The following is a 25,576-nucleotide window of genomic DNA, read 5'->3' on the forward strand; positions in this document are numbered from 1 at the left end:
GAAAGAGACAGAAGGGGGGAGAGAGAGAGGGAGAGAGACACGTACTGCGCTGCGGGAAATGCATTCCACATCCCAGATGAGAAGGAGGCTGCATCCTTGGTGCCGCTGCAAATTGCCCGTCAAAGTGCTTGAGCCGAAACTTTCCGCTGACTCAACTCCGTCGCTTTTTGCCGCACTGTTCAAAACTTTCCAGCTTTCGTTTTGGGTAAATAATTCATAGCGAGTATATTTTTAAGAGCACACAGTCACACGCTAACACATTAACACACGCACACACATACACAGTTGTTCAGTCGCGTAACCAAAACAATCCAGTCACCGAAAGGACGAAGGACCTCTTTTCCGGGAGCCCGTTGCGACCAAGGACGAGCACTCGCCTCGACTGTCCTGTGGCAACTGAGCTCGACTGCACTTGGAAGCTCTCTGCTCGCTCCCTTTGCTCCTTGCTTCCCCCCAATTTCTCACTTTAGTTTTCCATTTTCCACCCGGTGACCAAGTTTTCCTCGGCTTGCGTTCGGCTTGCGAGCCGAATTCTCGGCTGGCATGTAGGCCACAACAGAAACGAGCCTCCTTTTTATTGAATTTTTGAGCACACGCAGGACACGACATCCTGGCCCGCGACGGCCAAAGCTTTTCCAGGCGGAAGGGCGAGGAAAAGGGGTGGAAAGCTGGCGCGCTGGCAGGCTGGCAGGCTGGCAGGTCCGTATGCTAGCGGTAAATTGCAGGGCAACAAAGTTGTAAACAAATCATTAAAGTGCTGGAAATAACTGGGGTGGCGCTCGACTGTCAGGCGGAACGTTTTGGCTTCCCTGCCAGAAAACGCGCAGTTTATCGCTGAAGTGTGGGTCCTTTTGGGGCAGGCTTCGAGCTTCGAAGAGCTTTTCCCCATATAAATCCCATTAACAAGTGTTTGAATAATCCTATTCTCAGTTGACCGTTAGAGCCGAAAACCTTTTACTTTCACATAAATTAAAAAGATCAAAGTTTATAACTTTAAACTAATTTAAACTTGAAAAGGAATTTAATTATGTATTATGCTGAAAATTGTATTATTTAAAAAGTGCATTTTGAGAACAACATTTGATGCAGCATAATTCTAAATTATTTAATTGTATGTAAAACACCAATTTTAATTTTTATTGATATCCAATATTAAGAATTTAATATACATTTTTGTATATTTTTTTTAAAGGTAAAAACGCTAAAAAAGTTTTCTAAAAACTATACAACATTTTTTGAGCATAGAAAATATAAACCGGAAGTACCTAGCGACATCTATCGGACATTTAACGAACCTGTTTTTAAAAGTAAACATTTATTGGAAAGCTTGTTATTAACAAGGGCAGCAACAACAAAAGCCGCGAAGTCAGCAGCGGCAAAGAATTTCCAGAGCTTTTTTTGCAACAACAAATGTGTTTTGTTTGCTTGCTTCGTTTTGTTTTTGTTCTGAGAGCGGCAGCTGTTGTCGTTTCCGTGAGAGCGGCAGCGTGTGTGTGTGTGTGAGTATGTGTGTGCCGCTGAGTAAGCAACTGTCGTTGTTTCAATGTTTCCTGAGAGTTAGAGAAGGTGCACACTGGAACGAAGATCGCTCGTAGTCAGCAGGTAAATTTCAGGTAGTCCATTTGGGTTCGATTTGGCTTTGTTTTTTTTTTTGCCGGGATTAGCAAATGGAAGTAAAAGATTTATAAGAATGGAATTTTTGTAGGTCACTTGTTTCCGACAAAAATATTATTTTTAATCTGGACTTCCTAAAAACCCTTAAAATCAAATCAAATAGTTTGTGTCAGAAAATCGAATTTAATTATTGCGTTGCTGCTTTCCAAATAAGTTCTGTTAGACTATGGTTAATTATGTTGCAGAATTTTTTAGGGCCACCACTATGAGAACCTAAAAAATATTTTAGCAAGAAAACCTTTAGCCTTTTGGCAAATTTTGTTTTTCTTTCATATTTCACTAAGTCCAGTTAAGGGCACTGAAAGTCTTGCAGGTATCCTGAAAGATCCTTTGCGGGAGCCTTTAGGGGTGACTTTACCGCTGCTGACAAGCAACATTGCAGGTCACAGTGCAACATTTTTTGTTGGCCTGTACGGGTTCCTCCCCTTCCCCTTGCATCTGTATCTTTGCATTTCGTACCGCGCAGTTGCCGTTTCTCTGGCACGAAAACACTCGGCTTGCGTGTGTGTGTGCATTGTTTGTATTATTTGTTGTTCGTTGGCAGCAACAACAATCAAAAGTTGCCTGCTGCTCAACGCCAGCTGTATGTGTTTGTATTGACACATTGGTGTGTGTGTGTGTGTGTGTACGTGTGAGTATCTGTGTGTGTGCGGAGCGGAGAGCGGGGTTTTGTGCGATGTTCTCTGTTTGCTCGCCGTTCGTTCGTGTCGTGTTGTTGCTTCAGAGTTCTACGTAGCCAATAGATACTGGCTGCTACACTGAAAAGAATCAGTTAGATTTAAAAATCATATGCGCAGTAAAAATGATCAATAGATAAATAATACTTTCGGGTAGTTAATTTGTATTTTTAAAATATTTTGTATTTGTATTTTTAATAATAATTTCATTTAGTATTCAATTTTAATATCGAAACAAATGTTATGCTCGACACTATAACAAATACATATTGATAAAAAATAAAAAGAAAAATTAAAATAAATTATAAGGACTATTAAGTCAAAATAAATGAATAAATTTCTATAAATCGTTGGGTCTGCCATGTATGTCTAAAACTACACATTTCACGTTACACATTTTCTTTACGTGTATCGCTCGCTCTCGTATCTGCTGTCTGGCAGTCGTTTCTGTGCCTGTGTCAGTGGCTGTATCTCTGTGTGCTTAGTCGCCTCAGTCGCTTGAAAGGCGAAACATACGACATTGCCAACAATCCGACCGACAATCCAACAGTCCGCCGTCGATTCCCGAGCACCGCGCACCGCCGACCGCGAGATTTCGAATTAAACATTTTTGAACGTTACGTCAGTCGGTCGAGTTGTCGTTGTTGGTGTTGTCGCTGCCGTTGTTGCCGTTGCAGCAGCAACAAAAATATTTTTGGCGCCGTTTTATTTGTGCGCGGTTGTGTGTCGCGTTTTGAAATCGTTGCAAACAAGGAGCTAGTTCAGTAAGAGCGTTTTGAAATCACCTGCCAGGAGTCGGGAGTTTTTCGAAATCAACAACCTTTCCGCGAAAAAGAAAGAAACGAAAAGGTAAAGAAATCTGCTACGCACAACATCGCAAGTTAGAACAACAGCAACAATAATACTCCGATAAGCAGCAGCAAAAAATTCTATATGCCATATTGTTTCCTTGTATTCGATTGTCTCTGTGTGAGTGTGTCTATTGTTGTTGTTTTCTTGTTGGCTGTTGTTGTTGCTGCTGCTGCTGCTCTATCTAACAAAGTTATTGCTTTTGTTGTTGCTGTTGCTGTCGAAGCAATATACAATATATATATATATACATATATACATATATACTTGTATTTTTATGGGAAGGGGAAACAAAGAGCGCGCCGGGGATTTCTGCAAGTTTTCTGAGTGTTTTGTTAGCTTTAGAAATATATTCTTTCGTTTTTGTTGTTGTTTTTGGTTGGGTTTTTGCTGTTTGGCTGTTGCTGTTTCTGTTTCTGTGTTTTTCGATTTTGTACGTTGCTCGGGCGGTAGCTGTACTTTTTTTGTGCCCCGTCGCTTATATATAAACATGAACATTTCTCAAAGAATAAGTACAAACACACATCGCAACGCTCATGCTGATATGTTTATGTTAAATAGACGTAATACAATAAATATTGCTATGGCCAGGTTAGTTGTTTTTCTGCTGTTTGCTCAGTTTTTGCGCCTTACCATTTTCCCCGCCCACGTTGTACATAACAATCCAACAATAACATTAACAAAAACAACAACGGGTAGAACCAAAACACGCGAACAACGTTCGCCTTGATAATGATGTTCGTTGATAATAATGATGACGGGCCAAACAACACAACAATACTTTGAAATGACAGTGTACCGAAAGTATCTCGAAAATCCAAAAAAAAGATCAGAGTGCTTAAGTTTTAGAGATTTAGTACTAGTTTGAGGGTAAGATTATTTTACTATAATAACTAGGCACAAATAATACTCAATCATATAAAATTCTCCCTTTTTAATTTTTCATAACCTATATTTTTTAAGTATTTAATAAGCTTGTATTAAAACCAATTCAATCAATTTTTTTTAATTAACAATTTAAAGAGTAGTAAAGAATTCAAAGCAGATCCTTTAGGTCTCTTAATGTTAGAGCGTCCGTTAGTCAGATCGTCAAAAGCATAGCCTACTTTTCTGCACTTCTTATTTTGCAACCGGCTTAAATTTGAGGTTATAACATCCTGTTTTTACCTGTTTTAATAATAATAATAAATACTAAACTACATGTTATTTTCCAACTTTGTTGAAAATCACTGTGCGGTTCTTTTACAACACTTGTAAATTGTTTTTTATGAGTAGCTATTATTTATGGCCGCTTAGTTTCATACCACTGTGCGCACGTTTTTCGCTGTGCAAAAGTGGTGGGCTTAGCGCAAGGTGCCGAAAGTGGCGGGAAAACTGTTGGAGATTTAAGAGAGGCCCAACTGTCCCCGAATTTCTGGGGGGCTGGTGCGAGGGGGGGGGACAGATTCAACGGAGTGAGTGGACAGGTGAGTGGGCTGATTAGAATCGAAACAGGTAGTCGCAGGTGCGAGAGCGAATCGTTTTGCGAGTGAGTGAGTACGGAGTGAGTACCTGCACACACATTCGTGACTATTCGATGCATTTCGGCCAACATGTTTTCGGATATTGCAACACAACATTGCCTGCTGTTGCTGTTGCAGTTGTTGTTGCTGCTGCTGTTGCTGTTGCTGCTGCTTTTTGGCCGTTGTTGCTGTTATCAGTGAAGCGGGCAAAAGCTTTCAGCTTCCAACAACGACAACAACTACTAGCAAGCAGCACAAACAGCAAACTTGCCTGTTATTTTTACGGCCGCTGCTATTGTTGCTGCTTTGGCTATAATAATACGAAAAGTAAACAAAGTTGCTGCCGTCGTTTCGCCGTTGTCAACATCAACTCAACGTCGGCAATGTCGCCCGTTTTCTTGCCGCTTTCCAGCTCGCCAAACTGTACTGAAAACACGGTTGCCACTTCAAAAAATTTTAATGAGCCAAAAAAAGACTAAAAATGAGCCAATTCGAATAAAAAAGAGCCAAATTTTTATTTATTAGTTATTTTGATTTTTTTAAACTTTTATCATAAGAAAGTAATAAAAAACATCACAAAAGATTTTTCTGCAATGTCTTAGTATGTGCTTGCGGCTGGAACGCGGTTTTATTTAAACTTTTTGAAGTTAAAACAAACCTGCATGTGAATAAATTAGCTATGTGTATTGCATTTGAGATACACAAATCTACATTATTTCTTTACTTACTTGTCCATTTTGCACAATTTATCACTTTGAGTCACAACAATAAACGCCAAATTTACACTACAGTACACTATTTACACCAGTACACTTGTTTAGAGCTACCATACCAGCGCGCTGCAGCGGAGCAATTTAGTTTCGATCTGGCACTTTTAGATTTCAGACATTAATCACTTTTAAAATTGAACAAAAAAAAATGCATTAATTAAAAAATGAGTTCGTCTTTTAATTTAAAATATTTTGTATCGCTATTAGCAAAAATGAGCCAAATTCAATCAAAATGGGCCAAAGAGCCAACGAGAAAAAAAAGAGCCAGTTTTGGCTCAAAAGAGCCAAATCTGGCAACCGTGACTGAAAATAATAGCAAAAACAACAATGTCGGCCGCAATGTTTTATTAAGTTTCACGAAAAATATATGTATATATGTATGTATGAGCGAAAAGCTCTATTCGTCGTTTGCTGTCTCAGCAGCAACAGAACAGAAACCAACACAAACAAATAACACGACAAAAACCCAAGAACAAAAAGCGAAATAAGCTTAAAAAAAAACAGAAAACAAGAGTCAAAGAGAATTCTCTTTGTTTGCCTGGTCGTAAATAAATAGGAATATGGATAGGAAAGTCGAAAAATCAAATATTGGAGTGGCAAACGAAACTATAAGTTTCTATTTCTGAAAGTTAAGATCTGTGCAAGCTAATAACCGCCTTAAACTTGTTTTCATATATGTATGAACTCGTGTTTCCATAAGACTTGTGTGAACTTTATCCTGTTAAATAATCTAACTAACTCATTACAGGCTGTGAGAAACATTCAAAGAACCCACGAATATGACAACCTCAACGCGCAGCAGTAGCAACACAAATAGCAACAACAACCGCAACAACGATCGCGAGGAGCGAACCGCCGGCAGCAGCACCACCTACAACCACCACAGTCCCACAGGATCAGGAACAGGAACAGGATCCGGAACCGCAGCAGCCTCCATTGGATCCACGAACCGAGTGATGCAGGCGGACGAGGACTTCAACATCCGCTTTGTCAACCTGGTGCGCACCCACAAATGTCTCTACGACAAGAAGGTGCCGGAGTACCGCAACAGGTAAAAACAACATATTATTCCAAAATAAAATCAATCCTTAAATGGTTAATCCTAAAACAAAACTCATGATAAATTCATCTACTAAATTAACTCAGATTAGTATAAATAGAAACAAAGTTGTTTGATTGAAGGCGAATCAGGAATTCTGACATTATCACGTTCACTAAGCATAAAATCTATAAAGTTTCAGAAACGCTTATCAGTTCACTTGTATTAAAAGTTGAGACAATTTCCTAGCCTTTGTAAGAATTCTATTAGATTACACCCTTATCTTTAATCAATATTCAAAAATAAATTAATACTTGACAACAAGAATTTTTATGTTAAATGATTTGAACTGATAAGAATATAAACATGTCAAGCATTTTGTTGAGAATTAATTTTAATAAACAAAACAAAATTGTAATCGTAAACTTTTTTATTTATACTTTATAGGGACAACCAAGAAAAAGCCTGGGTGCTTATTTCCAAGGAAACGCGTGAGAGTGGTGAGTAAAATGGGATTTTGTAAATATTTACCATATCAATATTAAATTCCTTTCCCTTTTAAGTGATCCACTGCAAGGAGCGATGGCGAAACCTGCGCGCCTGCCTCTCCCGCTACATAAAACAGCAGTCCGGATCGGAACCGCAGCACAAACCCTACTACCTGACCGAGCACATGGCCTTCCTGCTGCCCTTCCTGAAGTCCAGTCGCAACTCGCTGGAGGGCAACAGCAGCCTGGCCACTTTGTACCAGATGTCCCAGCAGCACCTGCACCACCACCAGCCGCACCTCATCCACCCGGCCATCCATCCGCACGAGGAACACATCTACTGCGCCACCGCCAACTTGAGTAGTAACAACAACAACAACAATAACATCAGTAATAGTGATGAGAACATGGACGAGGCGCTGGAGATGAAGTACTCGATATCGGAGAAAGACGACGAGGAGACCATCGATGCTTTCGATCCTGCGGTGACCAATTCCTTGGGCCTGAAGCCTGTGCCGTCCACGCCCACTCACAGCACCGCCCATCAGAGGAGTGGAGGTGGTTCGCCAACCAGGAGCGACACCGCCAGTGCGGACAGCATGAAGAACTTCATTCCGGATGTCCAGCTGGCCGAGACTGGTTCCCAACTCATGTACAATGATAGCGGGCGTGGCACACCACCACCTCTGCATTACCACCCGCACTCGCATCCACATCCTTTGTCCTTGGCAATGGAACACCACCCGTCGTCCTTTGAACCAGGAAGCAAAAGGATTAAAACAGAGTGTGAGGCCACCAGCACGATGACAACAGCGGGAAGTTTCTACGGCGGTCTGAGTTCCTCTGAAGTGGCGGATATGGAGTTCTTCCGCAGCATCCTTCCCGATCTGGCGGCTCTCACTCCTCAGCAGCGTCGCAAATTCAAGATTGGTATCCTGGAGCTGATCGACGATGTCGTAACCCGTTATCCTGCTCAGGATCAGTGCAACGGAGGAGGAGGAGTAGCCAGTGTGGTAAACGGCAGCGGGGGAAGCAGCAATGGTGGCTCCGTAAAGCATCAGAGACGCAGTTCTGGACGGGATTGGCGGAAGCAGTGAAGGAACGGAAAGTCACTAACCCTTAACTAGATATATGATACGTTTAGTTAGTTACCTAAGGTGGGACTAAGTTGGAGTGGGTGCCATTAGTAATCGGTAACTTCACTTCGCTCACTGTTCATGTGTTGTGTGCGCTCAATAAGATGAGTAAGTCTATAAAGGCATCAAATGGTTTTACATTCGATTCATGTTCGATTTTAAAAATTGAATAATCTTTAAAACTGTTAAATAAACAAATATGTCTATAATTTTAAACTAAAAATAAAACATTCAATAAATACTTGCACTTCATTTTAAAAATCTTTAAATTTATGTTGTCTCTTTAAAGAAATCGAACACATTTTAACGAATGTGAAATCATAGGATTCCTGATAAGCCATTTAACACTTTATATTAAACAGACAAGAAATATATTAGAACGCAAGTTGTAATTGATAATTTGATAACAGATTTTCAATTGCAAACTGTGTTTTCCCAAGTTTCTTGTCATTTTCGTATAGAGCGTAAAGTAAATTTAAGAAATGTGTAAATATGCAACTGCTAAAGCTAAAGCTATAGAATTGATGTACAAAGCTGTTTCCGATTAAGTCAAGCAAAGAGAGTTAAAGAATAAGATGTGTATCAAACTGCTGTGTAAAATAATAAACAAGTGAGAGTATGGAAAATTACACGGTAAACTTTAATTTATAAACTCGACAACTTGAACAGAGGGTTTTTCGCATGGGCTCGCCCCACTTTCTAGGCAGCGGGTGCACCGCAAAGGACTCCTCTCTAAGAGAAATGCACAGGGACTGCTCCCTATCTTCGCACTAAAAGCTAATTTTCGTTGGCGGCATCATCGGGGAGCTGGGGATCGGATTAAATCGGATCTACAACTTCGAAGAGCCAGTCTTGGGGTAGAACTTCTTCGCCGGATCCTTGGCCATGTCCAGCAAGGTCTGGGCGGGCTTGAATGCAACTCCGTACAGCTCAGCATAGGACTGCATCTTGGTGACCAGCTTGCCTGCTCCGTACTGATCCACCCAGCGGAAGGGTCCGCCGGAGAATGGCGGGAAGCCCAGACCAAAAACGGCGCCCACATCGCCCTCCAGCGGACTGTCCAAAATCTTCTCCTCCAAACAGATCACAGCCTCGTTGACGAAGCGCGACACCATTCGCAGAGTCAGATCCTCGGGCGTGTTGGCTCCCTTGGAAACCAGAGCGTACTTCTGCTTGACAATCTCCAGAGCATCGTTGTTCACCGGACGAGTGCCTCGCTTCTGTCCATCGTACAAGAAGATTCCCTTTCCGGATTTGCGTCCAAGGAATCCAGCTAGCACGAGGTCGTTCATCACTTCCAGGTTGCCTCCGCTCAATCGCTCGCCGAAAGCCTTGGCCAGATCAGCGGCAATGTGGGAACCCACATCAATGCCAACCTCATCGGCAAGAGTTGCAGCGCCCACGGGGAAACCGAACTTCTTAGTGTACTGGTCCAGATCCTTGGGGTCCACGCCCTCCTGCAGCAGTCTGAAATAGGGATTTAAGGTTTACATTTATTTTAAGGTTTAAAAGCGAAACAAACCTTATAGCCTCCGACAACATGCCGGCGAGGATGCGGGTGGTGTAGAAGCCGGGTCCATCGCCCACGGTGATGACGACCTTGCCTTGCTTGAGACCCACGGCCACGGCCTGGGCAACGGTGTCCTTGGAGGTGCCTGGGTGGGTGATGATCTCCAGCAGCTGCATCTTATCCACGGGCGAGAAGTAGTGCATGCCAACAACCTTCTCGGGGCGCGAACTTCCCGCTGCAATCTTGCTAATGGGAATGGCGCTGGTGTTGGTGGCAATAACACAGTGCTCGGGAACAACGGCTTCCAGCTCCTTGATCACGTTGTGCTTGACCTTAATGTCCTCAAACACAGCTTCGATGATGATGTCGGCGTTCTTGAAGTCATTGTAATCCAGAGTGGGTCGCAGGTTGGCAAGAGTCTGGTCGCGTTCAAGTCCAGTGATTCGCTTGCGCTTCACGGCTGTCTCCAGACCCTTCTGGACCTGGCCAATACCACGAGCCAGACCGGCATCGGTGGCATCCTTCATCACCACCTGGTAGCCCTTGTCCACGGATACCTGAACGATGCCGGCACCCATGAGACCAGCTCCCAGAACACCAACAGTCTTAACTGGACGCGCTGGCTTGCCGAAACGGTTCTTCTTGCACTCAGTTTGTCCACGGAAGAGGGCAATCAATCCCTTGGACTCGGGAGTTGCCGACAGTTCGCCGAAGCCCTTGCGCTCCGCCTCGTAACCAGCCTCGCTTCCCTTATCCACGCCAGCACGGACCACATCGAGGATCTTTTGGAAAAATTTGAATAAGCAAAAAAGTAAAGGGAGTTTGTCGAATCACTTACCTTGAGGGGAGCAGGATAGAGACCGTTGGAGGCCTTCAGTACTTGCTTCTTGGCAGTTTCGAAGATCTTGTTCTTAACGAAGTCGGTGTCCATAACAAAGGACTGGATCTTGTTGACCAGACCGCTCTTTTCGCGATTAACCTGTGTCAGAGGTTAAAAAACATGAATTTTTTTTATTTAATTTAAGTAGATAAACAAACTTACGCGAAGTTTTCCGCTGGCCAGATCGTTTGCCACTTGGACGGCGGTCTTCTCCAGGTACTCAATGGTGTTCTGTTCGGCGGGCTGAAGTCCAGGACCGAGGGGTTCCACCAGCAGATCGACAATGCCCAGACGCTTGGCGCGATCGGCACGCACCTGCTTGCCGGTCAGCTCCAGATCGAGAGCAGTGGGAACGGAGGTGAGCTTGGGCAGGCGGACAGTGCCACCGCCGCCGGGCAGGAGACCCAACATGACCTCCGGCAGACCCAGCTTGGTCTTGCTGTCCTTGGTGGCAATGCGGTAGTGGCAGGCCAGAGCCAGTTCCAATCCTCCGCCGAGGCAAACACCGCTGATGGCGGCCACGATGGGCTTCTTGCTGCGCTCCATCCGGTCGAACATCAACTGGGCGCCGTGGGAGATCAGGGTGGCCTCCTCCGCCGTCTCGCACTTCTCCAGCATTCCAATATCGGCTCCGGCCACGAAGCATCCTGGTTTTCCCGAGATCAGCACAGCTGAACTCACGGCAGGATTCGTTTCCAGGTCCTTGATCACCCGCTCGAATTCATCGCTCACCTCGGAACCCAGAGAGTTAACTTTGGCATTGGGGGAGTCTATTTTGATGACCAGCACTCCATTCACCACCTTGGTGTGCAGGTGCTTGTTGGCCAACGCCGGAGCAGGATTGGTGGACATTAGTCGCCGATTCTGGACAAGATTCATCGAAATGGGCAGGGCTGCGTGGGGTTATAAAGATCAAAGTTACGATTAGGTGACATTATCTCACGGAGGCACTCGAAAATCGGAAAGCAGAAATCAGACATCAGCAATCAAAAACAGAAAGCGAGAGACAGAAGCTTTACGTCAAGAGAGAGTACAAAGTGCAAAGTCCAGTTATGCGGCATCGGGGGAGGCTCGCTAACTATAAAGATACCGCTAGATTCCGATACCCCCCACTTATCAGGGGACAAATACCATTCGGATATTTCCTTTTTTTCAAACTTATCCTTTTAGTAATTAATAGAATATACAATTTTACCCACCTTTCGTGCACCTATTCTGCAGCAATTGCTGTCTCGAAATTTGGCCAACGGCACTCAGAAATCTCGTCGCCGACATTGCTCGTTCAAGTTTAAAACTCTTATCGGTCTAATCACTTTATACTTAATTATCTACTGAGTGGTTTAACGAACTTTGCTCCTGCCCCGTTAGTTATGTGCTCGCGATTTGCTTGGCTAAAAAAAACGATGCGGCAATTTGACTTGTTGCACATTAGTGATGGTATTCGTTATACGATGTTTGAAAATTATTTTGTGCAGCCCTAGTCCTGGACCGAATATCGATAACTAAGTAATGCCACTGATAACTTCTTCATAATACTATAGAGATATCGAGCGATTCTCACCAGGTGGCGCTTTAATCTAAGTCCCCAAATGGCAATAGGTTAGTGCCATTTGTGGCAAGAAAAAATAAAAAATAACAGTTTTTCAGAATTTTTATTGGAAATTTGAATCAAATTAAACAAAAAGTAGAATAGCGATCATATTGAGGTATTGTGCATTTAACAGATTATAAAATTAAATATTTTAAAATCTTCTGATACAATTTTTTTTAATATTGTTATTTCGTTGTTATAAAGTAAGTTTTTAACGACAAATTAAAATTGTGAGGATATTATACTAGATCCCGGAATACTAAACCAATTATAGAATTTATGTACTTTAAAGGTTTAGATAACTTACCATGCGCCACTGGATCCATTGTTTTGAGGATCCAATATTCAATAGTGAAAACAAGAATAAAACCAAAGTTAAACCGTATTTTTTTAATATCCCCGATCCCGAGTGTTATGATTAGAGCTCGGATAGTCATGCAAATGCATGTTGCATGCATATTGTGCATATTTCATTCCTTAGAGCATATTTTGATCGAAAGTGCATGTTCGAGCATATTTTAATATTTCATTCATAAAAACTGATAATAATTTAGCTGTGACATATGAAAATCATTCTGATGCGAATAACAACAAAAAACTTAATTCATTCTATTACAAATCTATTTAATTGTGTATAAGATTATTGCGTGGAATTGAAAGTAAATTGACTTTCACGTTGTTTATTTTCATCAAATGATCAACACTAGGTACATTGATAACTTATTAATGGATTCTCAATGACTAATCATAATAAACGCTTTATTATTATTATATTTATTATTTATTATATTATTCTTAAATTATCATTCGTCTCGTGGCATTCAAAGTTATCGGTTGTTTTAAATCAAATTTATACTGCGTATGAAAGTCGAATTCCCCAAAGTATTTCGGACTGATAGGTCAGTTTTATTTTGTACGTATTGTGAATGAGCAGTTCAAGGAAAAAATATTCCAAGTAAATCAGCATATTGCATCAATAAAACACAAAGCTGCCAAAGATAGAATGAAGGAAAATGCCGATCAGGGAAGCCAATCGTTAAAATAGGATCTTGAACCAAATCCACACCAAATTTGTCGAAGTTCAATGTGAATCTGTGCAAAACTTTAGCTTTTAAATAAAGAACCGCCTTTTCCAATATATTATGACTATTTTTTGCATGATTCTTTCATATTTTATTGTATTTTTTGAATGCATATTCTTGAGCATATTTTGCTATTTTTCGTGCATATTTGCATGCATATTTTGGCCTTTTTTCGTGCATAACTATCCGAGCTCTAGTTATGATTTTTCCAGTGACATTGTTTGCGGGCATTTGAAACGCTGACCCACCCCGCTGGAGGTTGCTTGCACCATTAACACAATTTGCGGGACACGCATGTCACTCGCATTTTTCAGGTCGCTTCCTCGGATCCTTGGTCCAGGCTTAGGACTCATTGAAGCCGCATTAACCGCGCCTCATTTGTTGCGATGCCATTGTCCTTTCAAGTGGCCACTCCTAAATAGGTTCGGATGAGATTTCGCCACATTTGCCCTGCGCTTTATTGTGGCAACACGCCTTTGTGGCCTTTGACGCGCTCGTTTTGTGTGGCATGTACTATAAAATAAATAGTTAATCGTTTTTCCCCGAAGCTGCAGCTGCGGCCTTGATTTCCCCGCTGATCCGCCCATGATGTGTGAAGAGTCAAAAAAGTCACACTCGAGACTGTCGGTTTTGTCAACTGCAAAAGTCCGTCAGTCAAATGCTGGTAGACGGCTGAGTGACGAACTGACTGACCTGACCTCTCCAACCAGCGGGCTTATCAAAAGCGAAACAATTGGAAGAGGAAACAGCATCCAAAAATTGAAAAGCATACACAAACCAAGAGATCAACCCACAGTTTATAAGAATTTCTAAAAAAAATTTTAAATTTAAAATCTATTACGCAAATATTCTCGATATTTTTGCTTTGTAGCTACAGCTAATCTTTCCTAAAAGGAAATTTTTGTTTTTGATTCATTTGCCTTCTATGTCTTTATTCTTCAAGAGCTAGATATCTTCCATTTTAATTTCTAAAATTTGCAATAAAATAGAGCTAACCCTAAACCTCTAATAGCTTCGTTAGTGTGCGAAAATCTGCATTAACAAATTGGCACTGAATTTGCATTTGAAATTAGTTTTCGCAATAGCTGAAACCCCAGCCAGAGAGGACTTAGGTCGCGGATTCGCACATTTATTCACGCGAATATTGAATTACACCGGCAACAATGGGATCAGCATCAGTGAATTTGCATAATACCTTTGCGATCTCGACTTCCTCCCCTCGGCACCCAAGGATAACACGAAATGAGCAGCGGAGTCAGCGACTCCGATGAGCTCTCATTTGCATGCAAGGGTTTCGGGTTGAGGGCTAATCAAACAGCCAGGACAAATATTGTTGCAGGACGAAGGCTGCTGCGACAGGAAGCACACGCTCTGTTGTGATTTATGGCTGGAAATTAACATAAACGGAATCAAAACAGTTTAAATGTTTTCATTTAGGCAAGGGTACGACGCAGCCGCACTCGAAATTATATATGCAAATATCCTTCGAAACAAAGTCATTCCTCATTTTTGTGTTTCAGTATTTCGAGTGTGCGAATATCCTTGAAGGTCGCACGCGTCAGCGGCACACTTTATCCTGCAACATGACAACTAATGGGCGTTTTGTTTATGGTCGATCTCAAACCCCCATTAGGGTCGAGTACTTGCAACCCCTTCCTCTCCGCCGACCTTTTTTTTTATAAATTTAATTATTTATAATCGGTTTAAAAAAAACTCGGAACCAATATCCAAATATTTGAGTGGCCTCTGACAGGAGGTGAGCCCTTAATCGACCCTTGATTTGATTGCCGGTGGAAATTCAATTTCAAATTTTATTTGAATGGCCTATGCGCTAAAAAAAAAAAAAAATATGTTCGCTAAAGGGAGTTTTATATTTCAAGCTATTTTAAGAAAGATATAAAACAATGCGTTATGTAATGAGTATACAACTTGTTTTTTCTCCAACAAAAATGTTATGTAAAAAACCATAAAATAAATACAAATAAAATGCGGGTTTTGGAAAAGGATTGGTCTTAAAAATGTTTTATAAAACCCAGTGGGAAAATACGCTTTAATGACATACAAATTTTACAAATCTAGAAAGTACAAGTATATCTTCGCTTATCAAACTTATCTAGATTAGCTTGAATAAAGAATTCATGGGTCATTTTTGTCATCGTTGTTTTCCGGATTTGCATCATTGCCATTTTTATTGGCTTCTTGGGCTTCCTGATACTGATTTTGATTAATGCTATTTACATTGCCTGCGTTTACTTCTTGATCTGGGTTTGAACTTGCATACTGGATATCCCGATTTAGATTTTGACCACTGCGATTTTCATTGTCTGCATTAACTTCCTGATCTGGATTTGAACTGCTTGCATTCTGAATATCCTGGTTAAGGCTTTGACCATTGCCATTTTCGTTGGCATCATTAACTCTCGTATCCTGTCTTTCCTGGTTTGGATTTGAAGTACTTGTATACCGAATATCTTGGTGCAAAATTAGGTTATTGCCACATTCATTGCCTTCATTAACTTCCGTATTTTGACTTTGATTACTTGCATCCTGAATATCTTGATTTTGATCACTCCCATTTTTGATATTATCAGGGCTTAATTCATTGGCACCCTGAATTTTCTTATCCAGATTTTCATAACAGGAATTTTCATTTGCATTTGGAACACCTTCCTGTGCATTTTGAACTTGAACACTGTCATTGGCAACCTGAGATTCTCGCAACAAACTTTGCTCGGGTTGAATTAAAGCATCAATTCGACTCGGGATAAGAAGAACTATGGTCAGGTTTTCACCTCGCTGTAATTATAAGTTATTGCAAATGTGAAGTACGACTTACTGTGACGTAAAGAAGGACTCAATCGTACCACGGAAGCGGGGTTCGAAGAAGCACGGTTTCTCAAATCCGAGATGAATTGCGAAAAAAAGGGCATTGCATTATTTGTCGCACAAAATCATCGCCTTGTTGCAGAATTCTTTGAAGCAATGTATTCATTTCGAATAATCCAATCCGCGGTGGAGCAGACTGGTTCTCGACTTGCGTTAATAAACCGGACCTACGATTTCGGGCTCTACGTTGACGATTCCTCCTGGCATTTTGCTCTCGACGTCGATTTTCAGGCGAGTTTCCACCAGAAGTAAGCGGCGATTGCAGGACTCTTTGAGAGTTATTTGCGTTCAAAGAATTTAAACGGGGCCGCCTGTTTCTCTGTCCAGGTGCTTGGGGAAGCTTTTCACAAAAACAAGAAATTTTTTGTAGTTTTTGTAGCCAAATATTAACATATATTACTCACTACCAAAGCTCTACGCTGCCGTCTGGGTCGTGGAACTTTAGGTTTTCTAAATGGACCAACCATTTCGAGAAATTTTTGTTGACTTGAAAAATTTGTATTCGTTTTTCTCAGAAAAGCCTTACATGTGCTATTTGCTAAAAAAGAAAGTATACTGACCCAAAATGCTTCTCATGCCTGACACAAAGCAAAAAAGGGTTACTTGGACTCAAATTTAAGAAGCAAAGCATTAAAAGAGCTTACTTTGATTTAAGTTTTCTCTTCAAAAAATGTTTATTACTACACAAAAGTTCATAAATAGGTGGGAAATGTGACTTAACGATCTAAATGCTTACACGTAAAGGATACAAATACGATTCTTAAATGCTCTATAACTTTGGAATAGCTGGGAAACAAGTACAAGAGTACAAACTAGAAACGTTCAATACAATATTTCATACGTAATAATAGGACCAACAAGCAATGGGAACATGAATGGAAATCAACTAGGGACTAGAACAACGCTTGAGTGGCTCAGTAATGTGGTTTTGGTTGGGAGATCTGATGGGTAGGGTACCATATATCCTCCTCCGATTCCCTAGCAGTATGTGGGATCCGCACTGGTGGTCGGTTGATATGTCGCGTCCATCTGGATGTTCCATCCGTTCTCCACTCCCGAGTTGCTGTAGTAATAGTCGCCGGTTTGCAGCTGATCCTGCGGATCCTGTTGGTAGCTTGCGAGTGGCAGGAAGTTCGACTGCTGCTGGTAGGCACTTCCATCGTTGTAGAGGAGATCCACAGCTCCACTCGACACTCCGCCATTTAATGTTGATTCGAACACGCTGAAGATCTCCGAGCTGGTTGTGTAGAAGCTGCCATCCTGGCTGGGATTTTGACTCTGACTCGCGTTGCTTACATCCAGCGAGTTGGGCAGATATCCATTGAAGTATCCGTAGTCCTCGGAACTGTAACCCGAACTGCTGGTCAGGCTGGAGGTGTCGTCACAGCTCTCGTACAAGGGCATTCCGCACTGGAAGCTGGAGGCCACCGACTGATCGTAGTTAATCGGTGCGTGTTGCTGCGGGGAAAGTTGCTGCTCCTGCTGCTGCTGCTGCTGCGGATGTGGCTGCTGTTGCAGTTGCTGTTGCGGCAGGTTCTCCTGGTAGTAACTTCCCGTGGAACTGTGCGCGGAAAGTGGCGAATGTAGCATATCATAGGCGTACATTCCATTGGCATAAGTAGATCCTTCCTGTTCGTAGTACATATCTCCATTCCACTGACTTGCCACAGATCCTGCGACATAAGTTGCCTGCGTTTGATTGAAGTTGCTGCTGTGCGTGGGCGTGGATGTGGGCAGATAGTTGGTGGCTCCTACTAAATCCTGGTTGGTTTGGGTCACCTCTGCTTCGGCCATCCTCCTGCGTTTATTTTCCTGAATAAGCTGGGTTTTCGCCTGTCGTTTTGTGGGTCTCAGACTGCTTAGTTTATCACTCAAGGCAGATTCCCTGGCCAACATCACTGCCAAACTGCGCACTCTTCTGCCTCCTGCCAAAAGTCGCCTGGCTTCTGTGGATCCCTTGGCCTCCGGTCTGGGATGATCATGGGTTCCCTTGGCCTGAAAGTAGATGCCACTGCCATCTCTGCGCCAAAAGTGGGTAACTGGATAGCCGCAGTGACCTCGACAGGCTTGTATTTCCAATCGACCATTGCAATTTCTATTTAAACAAGAATATTAAGTTAGTTTATATTACTTAGATTGTATTTGAGTAGGAAACCCACCTATTGGGACACTGTTTGCCCTGCTGCTTCCTCCTCGCCTTGTCGCAAATGGCGGGTCTCAGATGAACACTGGCTCCATTGGGCAACTTGCACTTGGCACTGCAGAGCAGCACTCCCAAACAGCTCTTCTTCAGGATGTTCACGTTGTGATTGTTGGTATTGCGCATGGCCCATCCACTGGCATGTTTCCTGGCCTCGTCGCTCTGCACGGAGTAGATGAGTCGGCAGTGTCCATTCGCCCAATCGCTGAAGTCATCGAACTCCACCACCGACGGCATCTTGGAGTCATTGATGTCCCAGTCGATGGCCACGCGGGATTTGGTGGCCGGAGGACTGGGCACTGGCATGGGAACTGGCACGGGAACTGGCATTGAGATTTGCATGCCGTTTAAAACCATTTTTACAGGGGTTTTTCAATTAGTTGTTTAACTTAACACACACGCGGTTTTGTTTAGTTTGTTCTTGCTATGTTCTTTAGTTTTTTGTTTGTTATATATGTATAATTTGTATTTGTTTTTCGTATATATTTTCCTTATATATTTTTCCTATATTTTTTCTCAACTTTTCTCTGGAGCGACGCGTCCGTTCGCATCGACTGCGCAAGGCTGACTAACTGGGCCCGCTCTGCGCATCGCAGTTAAGTTGCCAGCGGTCGAATCGCACGAGGGTTGCTCGATCTGAATGCCAGTTGCCCATTGGCCCGTCGACTTCCAGTTCTCTGGTGCCTTTGTGTGCGGTTTATCCGCTTTATCCACTACTGAATTTTGTGTGTGAGAGCAGCGTTTCTCAGCAGGTCTGATTGGTAGTACCAGCAGCAGCTGGAGAATGGGGAAATGGTATAGGGAAAACTGGAGGATGGGGGAGCTGGAAGCCGAGTAGTGAGCTCTGGGAGCTGCAAACATGGCAATTGCTGTGCTCCTCTAGCACCTGCGGTTGCAGCACGCGCTCCACTGGATAATTGTACGATATGAAACCAGTGGTTTGGGGCACTCGCCGGCGAAGAACCCCAACCCCCGGCGAAAGCTAATTAAGTTCTGAAAAAAGCGTTTACAACAGGAATGGGGAACGCTAATGGAGATGGAGATGGGGATGAGTTCTGATGATGGGGATGAGTTCTGATGATGGGTACACCTGGCGACAGTCGCCGGCAGATGCCAGTGGTCGTGCCTATTTGCTCTCGTACTCGGGAGTTGCCACTCGGAGTGGGGAACAATGTGAAATGGTCGGAGGGCAAACAAGAGTTCGAAACAAAATGGAGTTTCCGGGGAAAGGCATTAACAGTTCCTCAACTAAAGGCTTTTACAAATTTAAAATACGTTTTGTTCTTGCCTTTAAAACTTCCATAAAAAAGAGAACTGGATCACTTTAATGTAATATAATAACAGAAAAGATACTTTTATACCATATTGAGTTACTAAAATTGTAGTGTTTTTTTATAACCTAGTATTTATTTTCAATCGATTATAATAAACTATCATAAAGCTGAACATGTTTTCACTTTTTTGTTTCTTATCTAAACCTTTTAAAAAAATTCCCATCATTGTTTTGATATTAAAATTTCCATTATATTTAATTGAAGCATGATATTTAGGGTTAAAAGTTTTTGGTGTCAGTATTAATAGTTTTTAATTTTTGATGAAGCTATTAGGTATTACAAAGTATTAAGAAAAAGACATTAGATGTTTGTAACATACTCATAGACCAAAATAGAACTAACGGAACCAATTCTCACGATCTGAAAAGCGATAAAAAATTAAACGCTTGCAAAAAATAAGAAACCGAAACGTCGGGATCCCGACGATATCTCCAAACTGAGATCAAAACGCCGATCGTAAAACACAATTTAGCACGCAAAAAATGGAAATCAAAAATAAGAAATCCCAAAGAGGAAAACCAACCCCTAGAAACCCAAGAGCAAAACTCAGCCATAACTCAGGCACATGAATGAAGCAAAGTTGGCAAACAAATTCCTTGGGCCCCTTTTTTCGGTGATCTCAAGTCGAAGATAAAGGAAACAAACATAATCATTAAGATGCCGAAAGGGTGAGGAGGAAACTCCATAATTTTCACACTTCCGAATGCCATGCAATTATGACACGAACTGAGCGAGCAACCCGCGGCGCCTTTCTGGCAAGGAGTCGCCCAAGGACCAAGCACCAAGGATCCAGGATCAGATGAGGATCGTAGCACGCGATAGGAACTCAAAGGATTACGCTGGGACAATGGGAAAAGGGTGCAGCAATCGAGAATCGAGGGGCGTTGACACGGAAGAAAGTCATGACGTTGCATATCATGAAGCTGAGCGGCGAAGCAAATCCTACCTGGTTCCAGATTCGAGGATTCAAGGATTCAAGGTGGGTGTGTCGCTTTAATGATGCCCGAAATTAACTGTTCCGTTTCAATTACCGCCAATCACTTTCCCATCAAATTTATTTGACACTCTCTCTGCGGGATCCATTCGAAAGTGGAACTCTTTCCTTCCCCATTGGGAGACACTCCGATTGCGGCTATAAAATGCGTCCAAAAATTACGCATAAATGTCATCGTAAATTCCACTTCTACCCTATCCGTCTGCGGTGTCGTGGGAAGTTACGCCCCTGACAGATAGATTTTAGTGGCTGGTTCTGAAGGGATTTGGCCATGGATTATAACGATTGCCAAACATATGGCAGTGCATATTCACAATATGTGAGTGCTGAAGAGATTTTTGAACTATGTGAAACTAAACTAACTAAACTTTAATGTTGAAGTAATATTTAGAGTGATCAATAAAAAATAATTCAATTTTCAGATCAAATAATAATATAAACAACTTTATTTATTAGAACAATGTATGCAACTAAAAACCTTTTTTGCTGGTTTAAAAATATTTGGTATAATTTATACAGTACAATGGATTTAAATTAAATAAATGTGATAATTAATGTAAATAGATCTTCTGCCAATTGAGTATTCCTTTCGAACTGGGATTACTTTTATTTTCTACAAATATTTTACAAAAACATTCCCCTTTCCCCTGCTCTTTGCATTTCTCCACAAATATGTTGTTATTTATTGTTCAAACAATTGCTGAAGGGAAACTTTCATAAACCCATCATAAAGACTGGTAGTCATCGATCGGTAGATCATTACGTCGCTTTATTTCAGTACTACCCTCAAATCCCCGGGAGCAGAGAAAGTTTTCCGCTTTCCTTTCGTCCGGAAGCTTATCAACCATCGGCCATCTGAAAGTCGCAGTCGAATAACAATTCGCAGCTAATTAAACGGAACTTCCCTTTGGAAAAAGTTAGAGGATAGGAAAAGTCAACTGTGCCGCAATTAAAACCGCATATAGGAAATCATTCAATTGGCAACTAACGACGAGAAAATCCCAATGCCAGATCCCAGCGATCAGATAACGTGGCCAATGAGGAACTTAGAACAACCCCGTCCGAGGATCATGGCAATGTTAAATGGTAAATGATTTAAAGCAAGTCTCATAATTTCTCATTGTTCGCCTGGCATTTCCACAAACTGATAAATGAAACTGAAAACATAAACGACAACATGAGAGATCGAGTCAATGCGATAATACCTTTCACACTCCGCATGGGGCCCTAAAAACAGGGGAGATCGCAGGACCTCGATAGCGGACATCGGACATTGGACATCGGACAGTGGGCTCGGAAAATGGGAAATGGAAAATTGAAATGTAAAGGCGACTCGAAACACTCACCGATTTTCGGGACAAGTGATCCGACCGATTGCCGGCTAAGTAGCTTGGCTCACTAATCTGTCCAAACAAACCGAGTTTCGGGTCAAATGAGTTGATCTGAGTTGAGTTGAGGTCAGGTGTGTATATTTCTCTCTACTTCGTTAATGGGCTTACATCTATGGAATATTTATTTTCACACTGCTCCATTGTCTCTTGTTCATTGTCCACCAGAAGGATTACGAGGGAGAAATATTTTCATATTTTCCCACGTTAAATATTCTTTTTTGGTATTCTCTTTCAAATTTTTGCCCAAATACTTTCTCGTGCATATTATTTGCATTTGTTTTGTGTTTGTGGAAATTAAAGCATTGGATTACATCACATTTACAAGTATTCTCCCACAATTTATCGAGAGATACCCGCATGTCCTTCTGGAAATTCCACAAGCCCCAGGATTGCTTCAATTGTTTAGAAGCGCGTGGCATTTAGCTGGAAAAAATTCCTAGAAACCATTGCAAATGTTTTTTGAATGTCCAATCAAAGTCCCAATAAAATGCGGCCAAGAAAGAAGATCGGTTGATCCTGGCAAAAATTTCACACCGTAAAAAAGAGAAGATTCTTCACACTTGCCATCAATGACAAAGCGATTCGCGATACGCAATAAAATCTAATTAGTAAACTCTCTCTCTGTGGAATTAAAAAACCCGAAGTTGAAACTGTAAAATTTCAGGTACTTCAGTTAAAAAACACGATAATTCGACATGGCGACGACACTTCAGGCCAAACAAAGATGCCCAGACAAAGGACACACGTACGGGGATACATGAAAAAAGGGACAAGGACACCCCTCTCTTAAAAACGAAAAATAAAATAAAACCACCCGATCCTTTTGCCTCGAAGATCTAACGCTGTTTACTCAAGCGCAAAAGCGAAACTTGGCAAAACAATCGAGAGCCAGTTGAATTGAAAAAATTTTACAATTTAAAAAAATCAAATGGCAAATAAAGTGGCAAGTTCCTTTTTCGCAGGACTCAGGATAGATTCAGGATGGTCGTGCGCCGCGTGTCGAATGCTGTCAATATTTCCGGTGTGTCTAATGACAAACGCATGTTTACACGAGTGCGAACACATCCGTACTCCTTTTTTAACATGGGGTTTTTTACTTCTTTTTTTTAGCAACTGATTGCGAAGGCTGGGCTTCCAGGAGAAACAAAATTTCACGGACATCAAGGACCCGTGATTCGCGCAGGCAGACGGCAATTAAGTGGATTTACTCAAGCGTTTGGCTTTATTCGATGCGGCAATTTATAAATGATGGGCGCGATCTGTCGATGGGGTTGATGATGGATGATCCTGTGGTGCACTAAGTCCACAAATGAATCTACAGAATTTACAAAAATAGAACCTACAGAAGCCAACGACCTGCTATATAACAATGATTGCCCAAAAAGTTTATTCAACTGCATTTGAATGTCAATTAGCTTAAATTGCTAGTTGTGACTTACAACGAGCGTTGGCTATTAACATGCACGCTATATCCAGAGCAATCCACCAATTAAGGGGCACTCAGAGGATCCATAACACATCATAAACATTAGAATGCGAGTGCATTCACCTCGGCATCCGAAAAACTGGCTGGCTCAATGGCGTTTGATTTGCGAGAGAAATGTATCTGAAAGATACACACATATTCAAGCTGATGTCTGGCTTCCGCTGCTCCACAAACTCCGTCGCACTCAATTTAATTTAATCAAACTTCTGTCTGCCGAGGGTTCGGCTCTATAACTATTTTTCGGGGTGCCATCGCCTCGCTCTTGTAATTATTAATAATATTTTTTGGGCTGGCTGTGTGTTGTGTGTGCACATAAAACGCAGCCATAAACAAAATGGCTGCAAAGTTGTTTATTCAGATCGGGCGCATAACTTCAATTAATCTCAATTAAGTGGCGAATATTACGAACTCATGTCCGAGGAGACTTTCGTTTTAGGGTTCACTTAGCCCTTTCCGAGTTTGTTTACTGGGTTTGGATTCGGGCTTGGGGGTAGGGCCCCTGCCACCGAAGCCAATTGAGGGTTTGCCCTAGGCCTTGTGCACATCAATTCCCATTGTAAAACCCGAAAATTAAGTTGGGAGGAGTTTCTTGCATTGTTTCTTGCCAGTTTATCGGCATGTTAAGGCTATAAAAAATATTGTTAAGTTTTCTGTGAAGTAAGAGGCTTTCGTTTAAAGGGAGTAATTAAGAAAGAATTTATAATAAGCTCTTTGAAATTATATCAATATAATGTAACAAAGGTTTCATACATAAAGATAAATTACAAATATAAAGAAGTAATACGAATCAGGTTTAAAGAAACTTTATAAGTTTTATAACTTCTTAAAAACCTTGTACATTTTTATTTAGTATTTAAAAGAATTTACATTTTTACAAATATATTTTTAATGTAGTCTGAAAAAACCAACAATTGTAATAAGTTAAATAAAAATTAAGTATAAATAATATAACATATATAACTGGAATATTTTGCACTTACTGTTTTATATGTTAATGTATTAACACATATGTCTTTAAATAATAATACCCACATTAGTAATCATTATTGGATAATAAACCCCTGATTGGATCACTTCAATAATTAGAAATTAGAGCCTATTTAGCAAACAATCGCCGAGCAATGGTGTGAAATGGAATTCGGGGGGAAGGTACTGAAGGCAGAACCTCTTTTCTTAAAAAACGAAGTTCTTAACCCTCGTCTGGCACAAATAAGACGTCACTCTTGCGATACATACCACAAAGGTCTCGAGAGGAGAACAACCCTACGACGGCACTCCTGCGATCCTGCGAGTCCTTCAGGGCTTTTTGTTATTTGTTTCTCATTCGGGACATTTGCTCACTTGAGCGAGTCCGGCGATCTCTCAGAACTTTCCATTTTGCCCGCGGTATTGATTACAGAAATATGTTTCTGCTGCACTCCCATTTGCGATTAGAGGCAGCAAGATGTTAATGGCAAAACCGAGATGCCCGAAAACCCTTGGCCGGCACTTTTGTGCTCAAATTATCGCATTATGCTCGTTGGTGCTCGAGTATGCAAAGCATTTCCAATCCCCGATATTGGTCTATTGTTCCGACTATCAGTTATGCAAAATGCCGGGGACCTTGCCCCTTTGTCCTGCCCCCTTGGCCTTTGTCGGATTGCGATAATTTCCATCTTTAAATATTCATTACAAGACGTCGACGTCTGGGTTTCCCTATCGCTTTGATTGATTACTCAAGTGGTTTATCGTGTGCGGCAATTGTTGCTTTCCTTGAATTTCCTTCGGCCTTTGTTCTGCGGATTGTGAATGGGATTCGGATTTGAATTCTTGTATTTGAACCCAGCGAGAGGCGTGGCGTTTCTTTCATTCTCCTGGAGCAGCGAGAAACCCACAAGGAGGCCTGCATGTTGGTCACTTGAGAGTTGCGACTGTTTCCATTCAGTTGTCATCTAATAGTCGAGTTATTATTGAAATATCTGCAAATTTGCATGGCTGAGCTGGCTGGTTTTTCGAGTGTTTTCCGAGGCAGCTGCGGGAAAATTTCGCAAATGTGGTATTATTGAAATCGATCTTTTAATTTCCCCTTGGGGGAGCGGCTCTAGACC

General features: G+C 41.7%; 4 protein-coding genes across 8 annotated transcripts; 1 reads left to right on the forward strand and 3 right to left on the reverse strand.

Moving 5' to 3' along the window:
• The first annotated feature begins 2,845 nt into the window (after positions 1 to 2,845).
• On the forward strand, positions 2,846 to 8,764 carry LOC108101402 (myb-like protein H). 4 transcript variants are annotated; one of them, XM_043209296.1, is made up of 4 exons: positions 2,846 to 3,200; positions 6,221 to 6,523; positions 6,959 to 7,011; positions 7,075 to 8,764. In XM_043209296.1, the coding sequence occupies exons 2-4, from the start codon at positions 6,252 to 6,254 to the stop codon at positions 8,094 to 8,096; spliced, it is 1,347 nt and encodes a 448-aa protein (XP_043065231.1). In that variant the 5' UTR covers positions 2,846 to 3,200; positions 6,221 to 6,251; the 3' UTR covers positions 8,097 to 8,764. The 4 variants fall into 4 exon arrangements, with proteins under 4 accessions (XP_043065231.1, XP_043065232.1, XP_017061219.2 ...); XM_043209297.1 differs by lacking the exon at positions 2,846 to 3,200 and adding an exon at positions 5,757 to 5,849; XM_017205730.2 differs by lacking the exon at positions 2,846 to 3,200 and adding an exon at positions 5,890 to 6,040.
• Positions 8,753 to 11,963, reverse strand: LOC108101335 (trifunctional enzyme subunit alpha, mitochondrial). The gene is made up of 5 exons (XM_017205678.2): positions 11,725 to 11,963; positions 10,688 to 11,418; positions 10,484 to 10,624; positions 9,658 to 10,427; positions 8,753 to 9,602 (listed from the first exon to the last, which is right to left on the reverse strand). Exons 1-5 carry the CDS (start codon positions 11,798 to 11,800, stop codon positions 8,966 to 8,968), a joined length of 2,355 nt encoding a protein of 784 aa, XP_017061167.1. The 5' UTR covers positions 11,801 to 11,963; the 3' UTR covers positions 8,753 to 8,965.
• Positions 11,964 to 15,217: 3,254 nt separating this feature from the next.
• Positions 15,218 to 16,631, reverse strand: LOC108097821 (myb-like protein I). Of its 2 annotated transcripts, none has more exons than XM_017200341.2 (3): positions 16,489 to 16,631; positions 16,063 to 16,424; positions 15,218 to 15,994 (listed from the first exon to the last, which is right to left on the reverse strand). In XM_017200341.2, exons 2-3 carry the CDS (start codon positions 16,126 to 16,128, stop codon positions 15,335 to 15,337), a joined length of 726 nt encoding a protein of 241 aa, XP_017055830.2. In that variant the 5' UTR covers positions 16,129 to 16,424; positions 16,489 to 16,631; the 3' UTR covers positions 15,218 to 15,334. The 2 variants fall into 2 exon arrangements, with proteins under 2 accessions (XP_017055830.2, XP_017055829.2); XM_017200340.2 differs by having other exon boundaries at positions 15,218 to 15,972; positions 16,035 to 16,424; positions 16,489 to 16,630.
• Positions 16,632 to 16,758: 127 nt separating this feature from the next.
• On the reverse strand, positions 16,759 to 18,863 carry LOC108097825 (transcription factor glial cells missing). The gene is made up of 2 exons (XM_017200346.2): positions 18,244 to 18,863; positions 16,759 to 18,179 (listed from the first exon to the last, which is right to left on the reverse strand). The coding sequence occupies exons 1-2, from the start codon at positions 18,639 to 18,641 to the stop codon at positions 17,063 to 17,065; spliced, it is 1,515 nt and encodes a 504-aa protein (XP_017055835.1). The 5' UTR covers positions 18,642 to 18,863; the 3' UTR covers positions 16,759 to 17,062.
• Positions 18,864 to 25,576: the final 6,713 nt, after the last annotated feature.

Source organism: Drosophila ficusphila, unplaced genomic scaffold (assembly GCF_018152265.1).
Source record: "Drosophila ficusphila isolate 14025-0441.05 unplaced genomic scaffold, ASM1815226v1 contig_794, whole genome shotgun sequence".
In the NCBI taxonomy this organism is placed as follows: domain Eukaryota; kingdom Metazoa; phylum Arthropoda; class Insecta; order Diptera; family Drosophilidae; genus Drosophila; species Drosophila ficusphila.

Coding starts and splice junctions, on each gene's coding strand:
- LOC108101402 (XM_043209296.1), top strand. CDS start 6,252: ATGACAACCTCAACGCGCAGCAGTAGCAACACAAATAGCAACAACAAC. Junction 6,524..6,958: donor GTGCCGGAGTACCGCAACAG/GTAAAAACAACA, acceptor TATACTTTATAG/GGACAACCAAGAAAAAGCCT. Junction 7,012..7,074: donor CAAGGAAACGCGTGAGAGTG/GTGAGTAAAATG, acceptor TTCCCTTTTAAG/TGATCCACTGCAAGGAGCGA.
- LOC108101335 (XM_017205678.2), bottom strand. CDS start 11,800: ATGTCGGCGACGAGATTTCTGAGTGCCGTTGGCCAAATTTCGAGACAG. Junction 11,419..11,724: donor GCAGAATAGGTGCACGAAAG/GTGGGTAAAATT, acceptor AACCCCACGCAG/CCCTGCCCATTTCGATGAAT. Junction 10,625..10,687: donor TGGCCAGCGGAAAACTTCGC/GTAAGTTTGTTT, acceptor CCTCTGACACAG/GTTAATCGCGAAAAGAGCGG.
- LOC108097821 (XM_017200340.2), bottom strand. CDS start 16,128: ATGCCCTTTTTTTCGCAATTCATCTCGGATTTGAGAAACCGTGCTTCT. Junction 15,973..16,034: donor GAGTCCTTCTTTACGTCACA/GTAAGTCGTACT, acceptor ACCTGACCATAG/TTCTTCTTATCCCGAGTCGA.
- LOC108097825 (XM_017200346.2), bottom strand. CDS start 18,641: ATGGTTTTAAACGGCATGCAAATCTCAATGCCAGTTCCCGTGCCAGTT. Junction 18,180..18,243: donor GGCAAACAGTGTCCCAATAG/GTGGGTTTCCTA, acceptor TTGTTTAAATAG/AAATTGCAATGGTCGATTGG.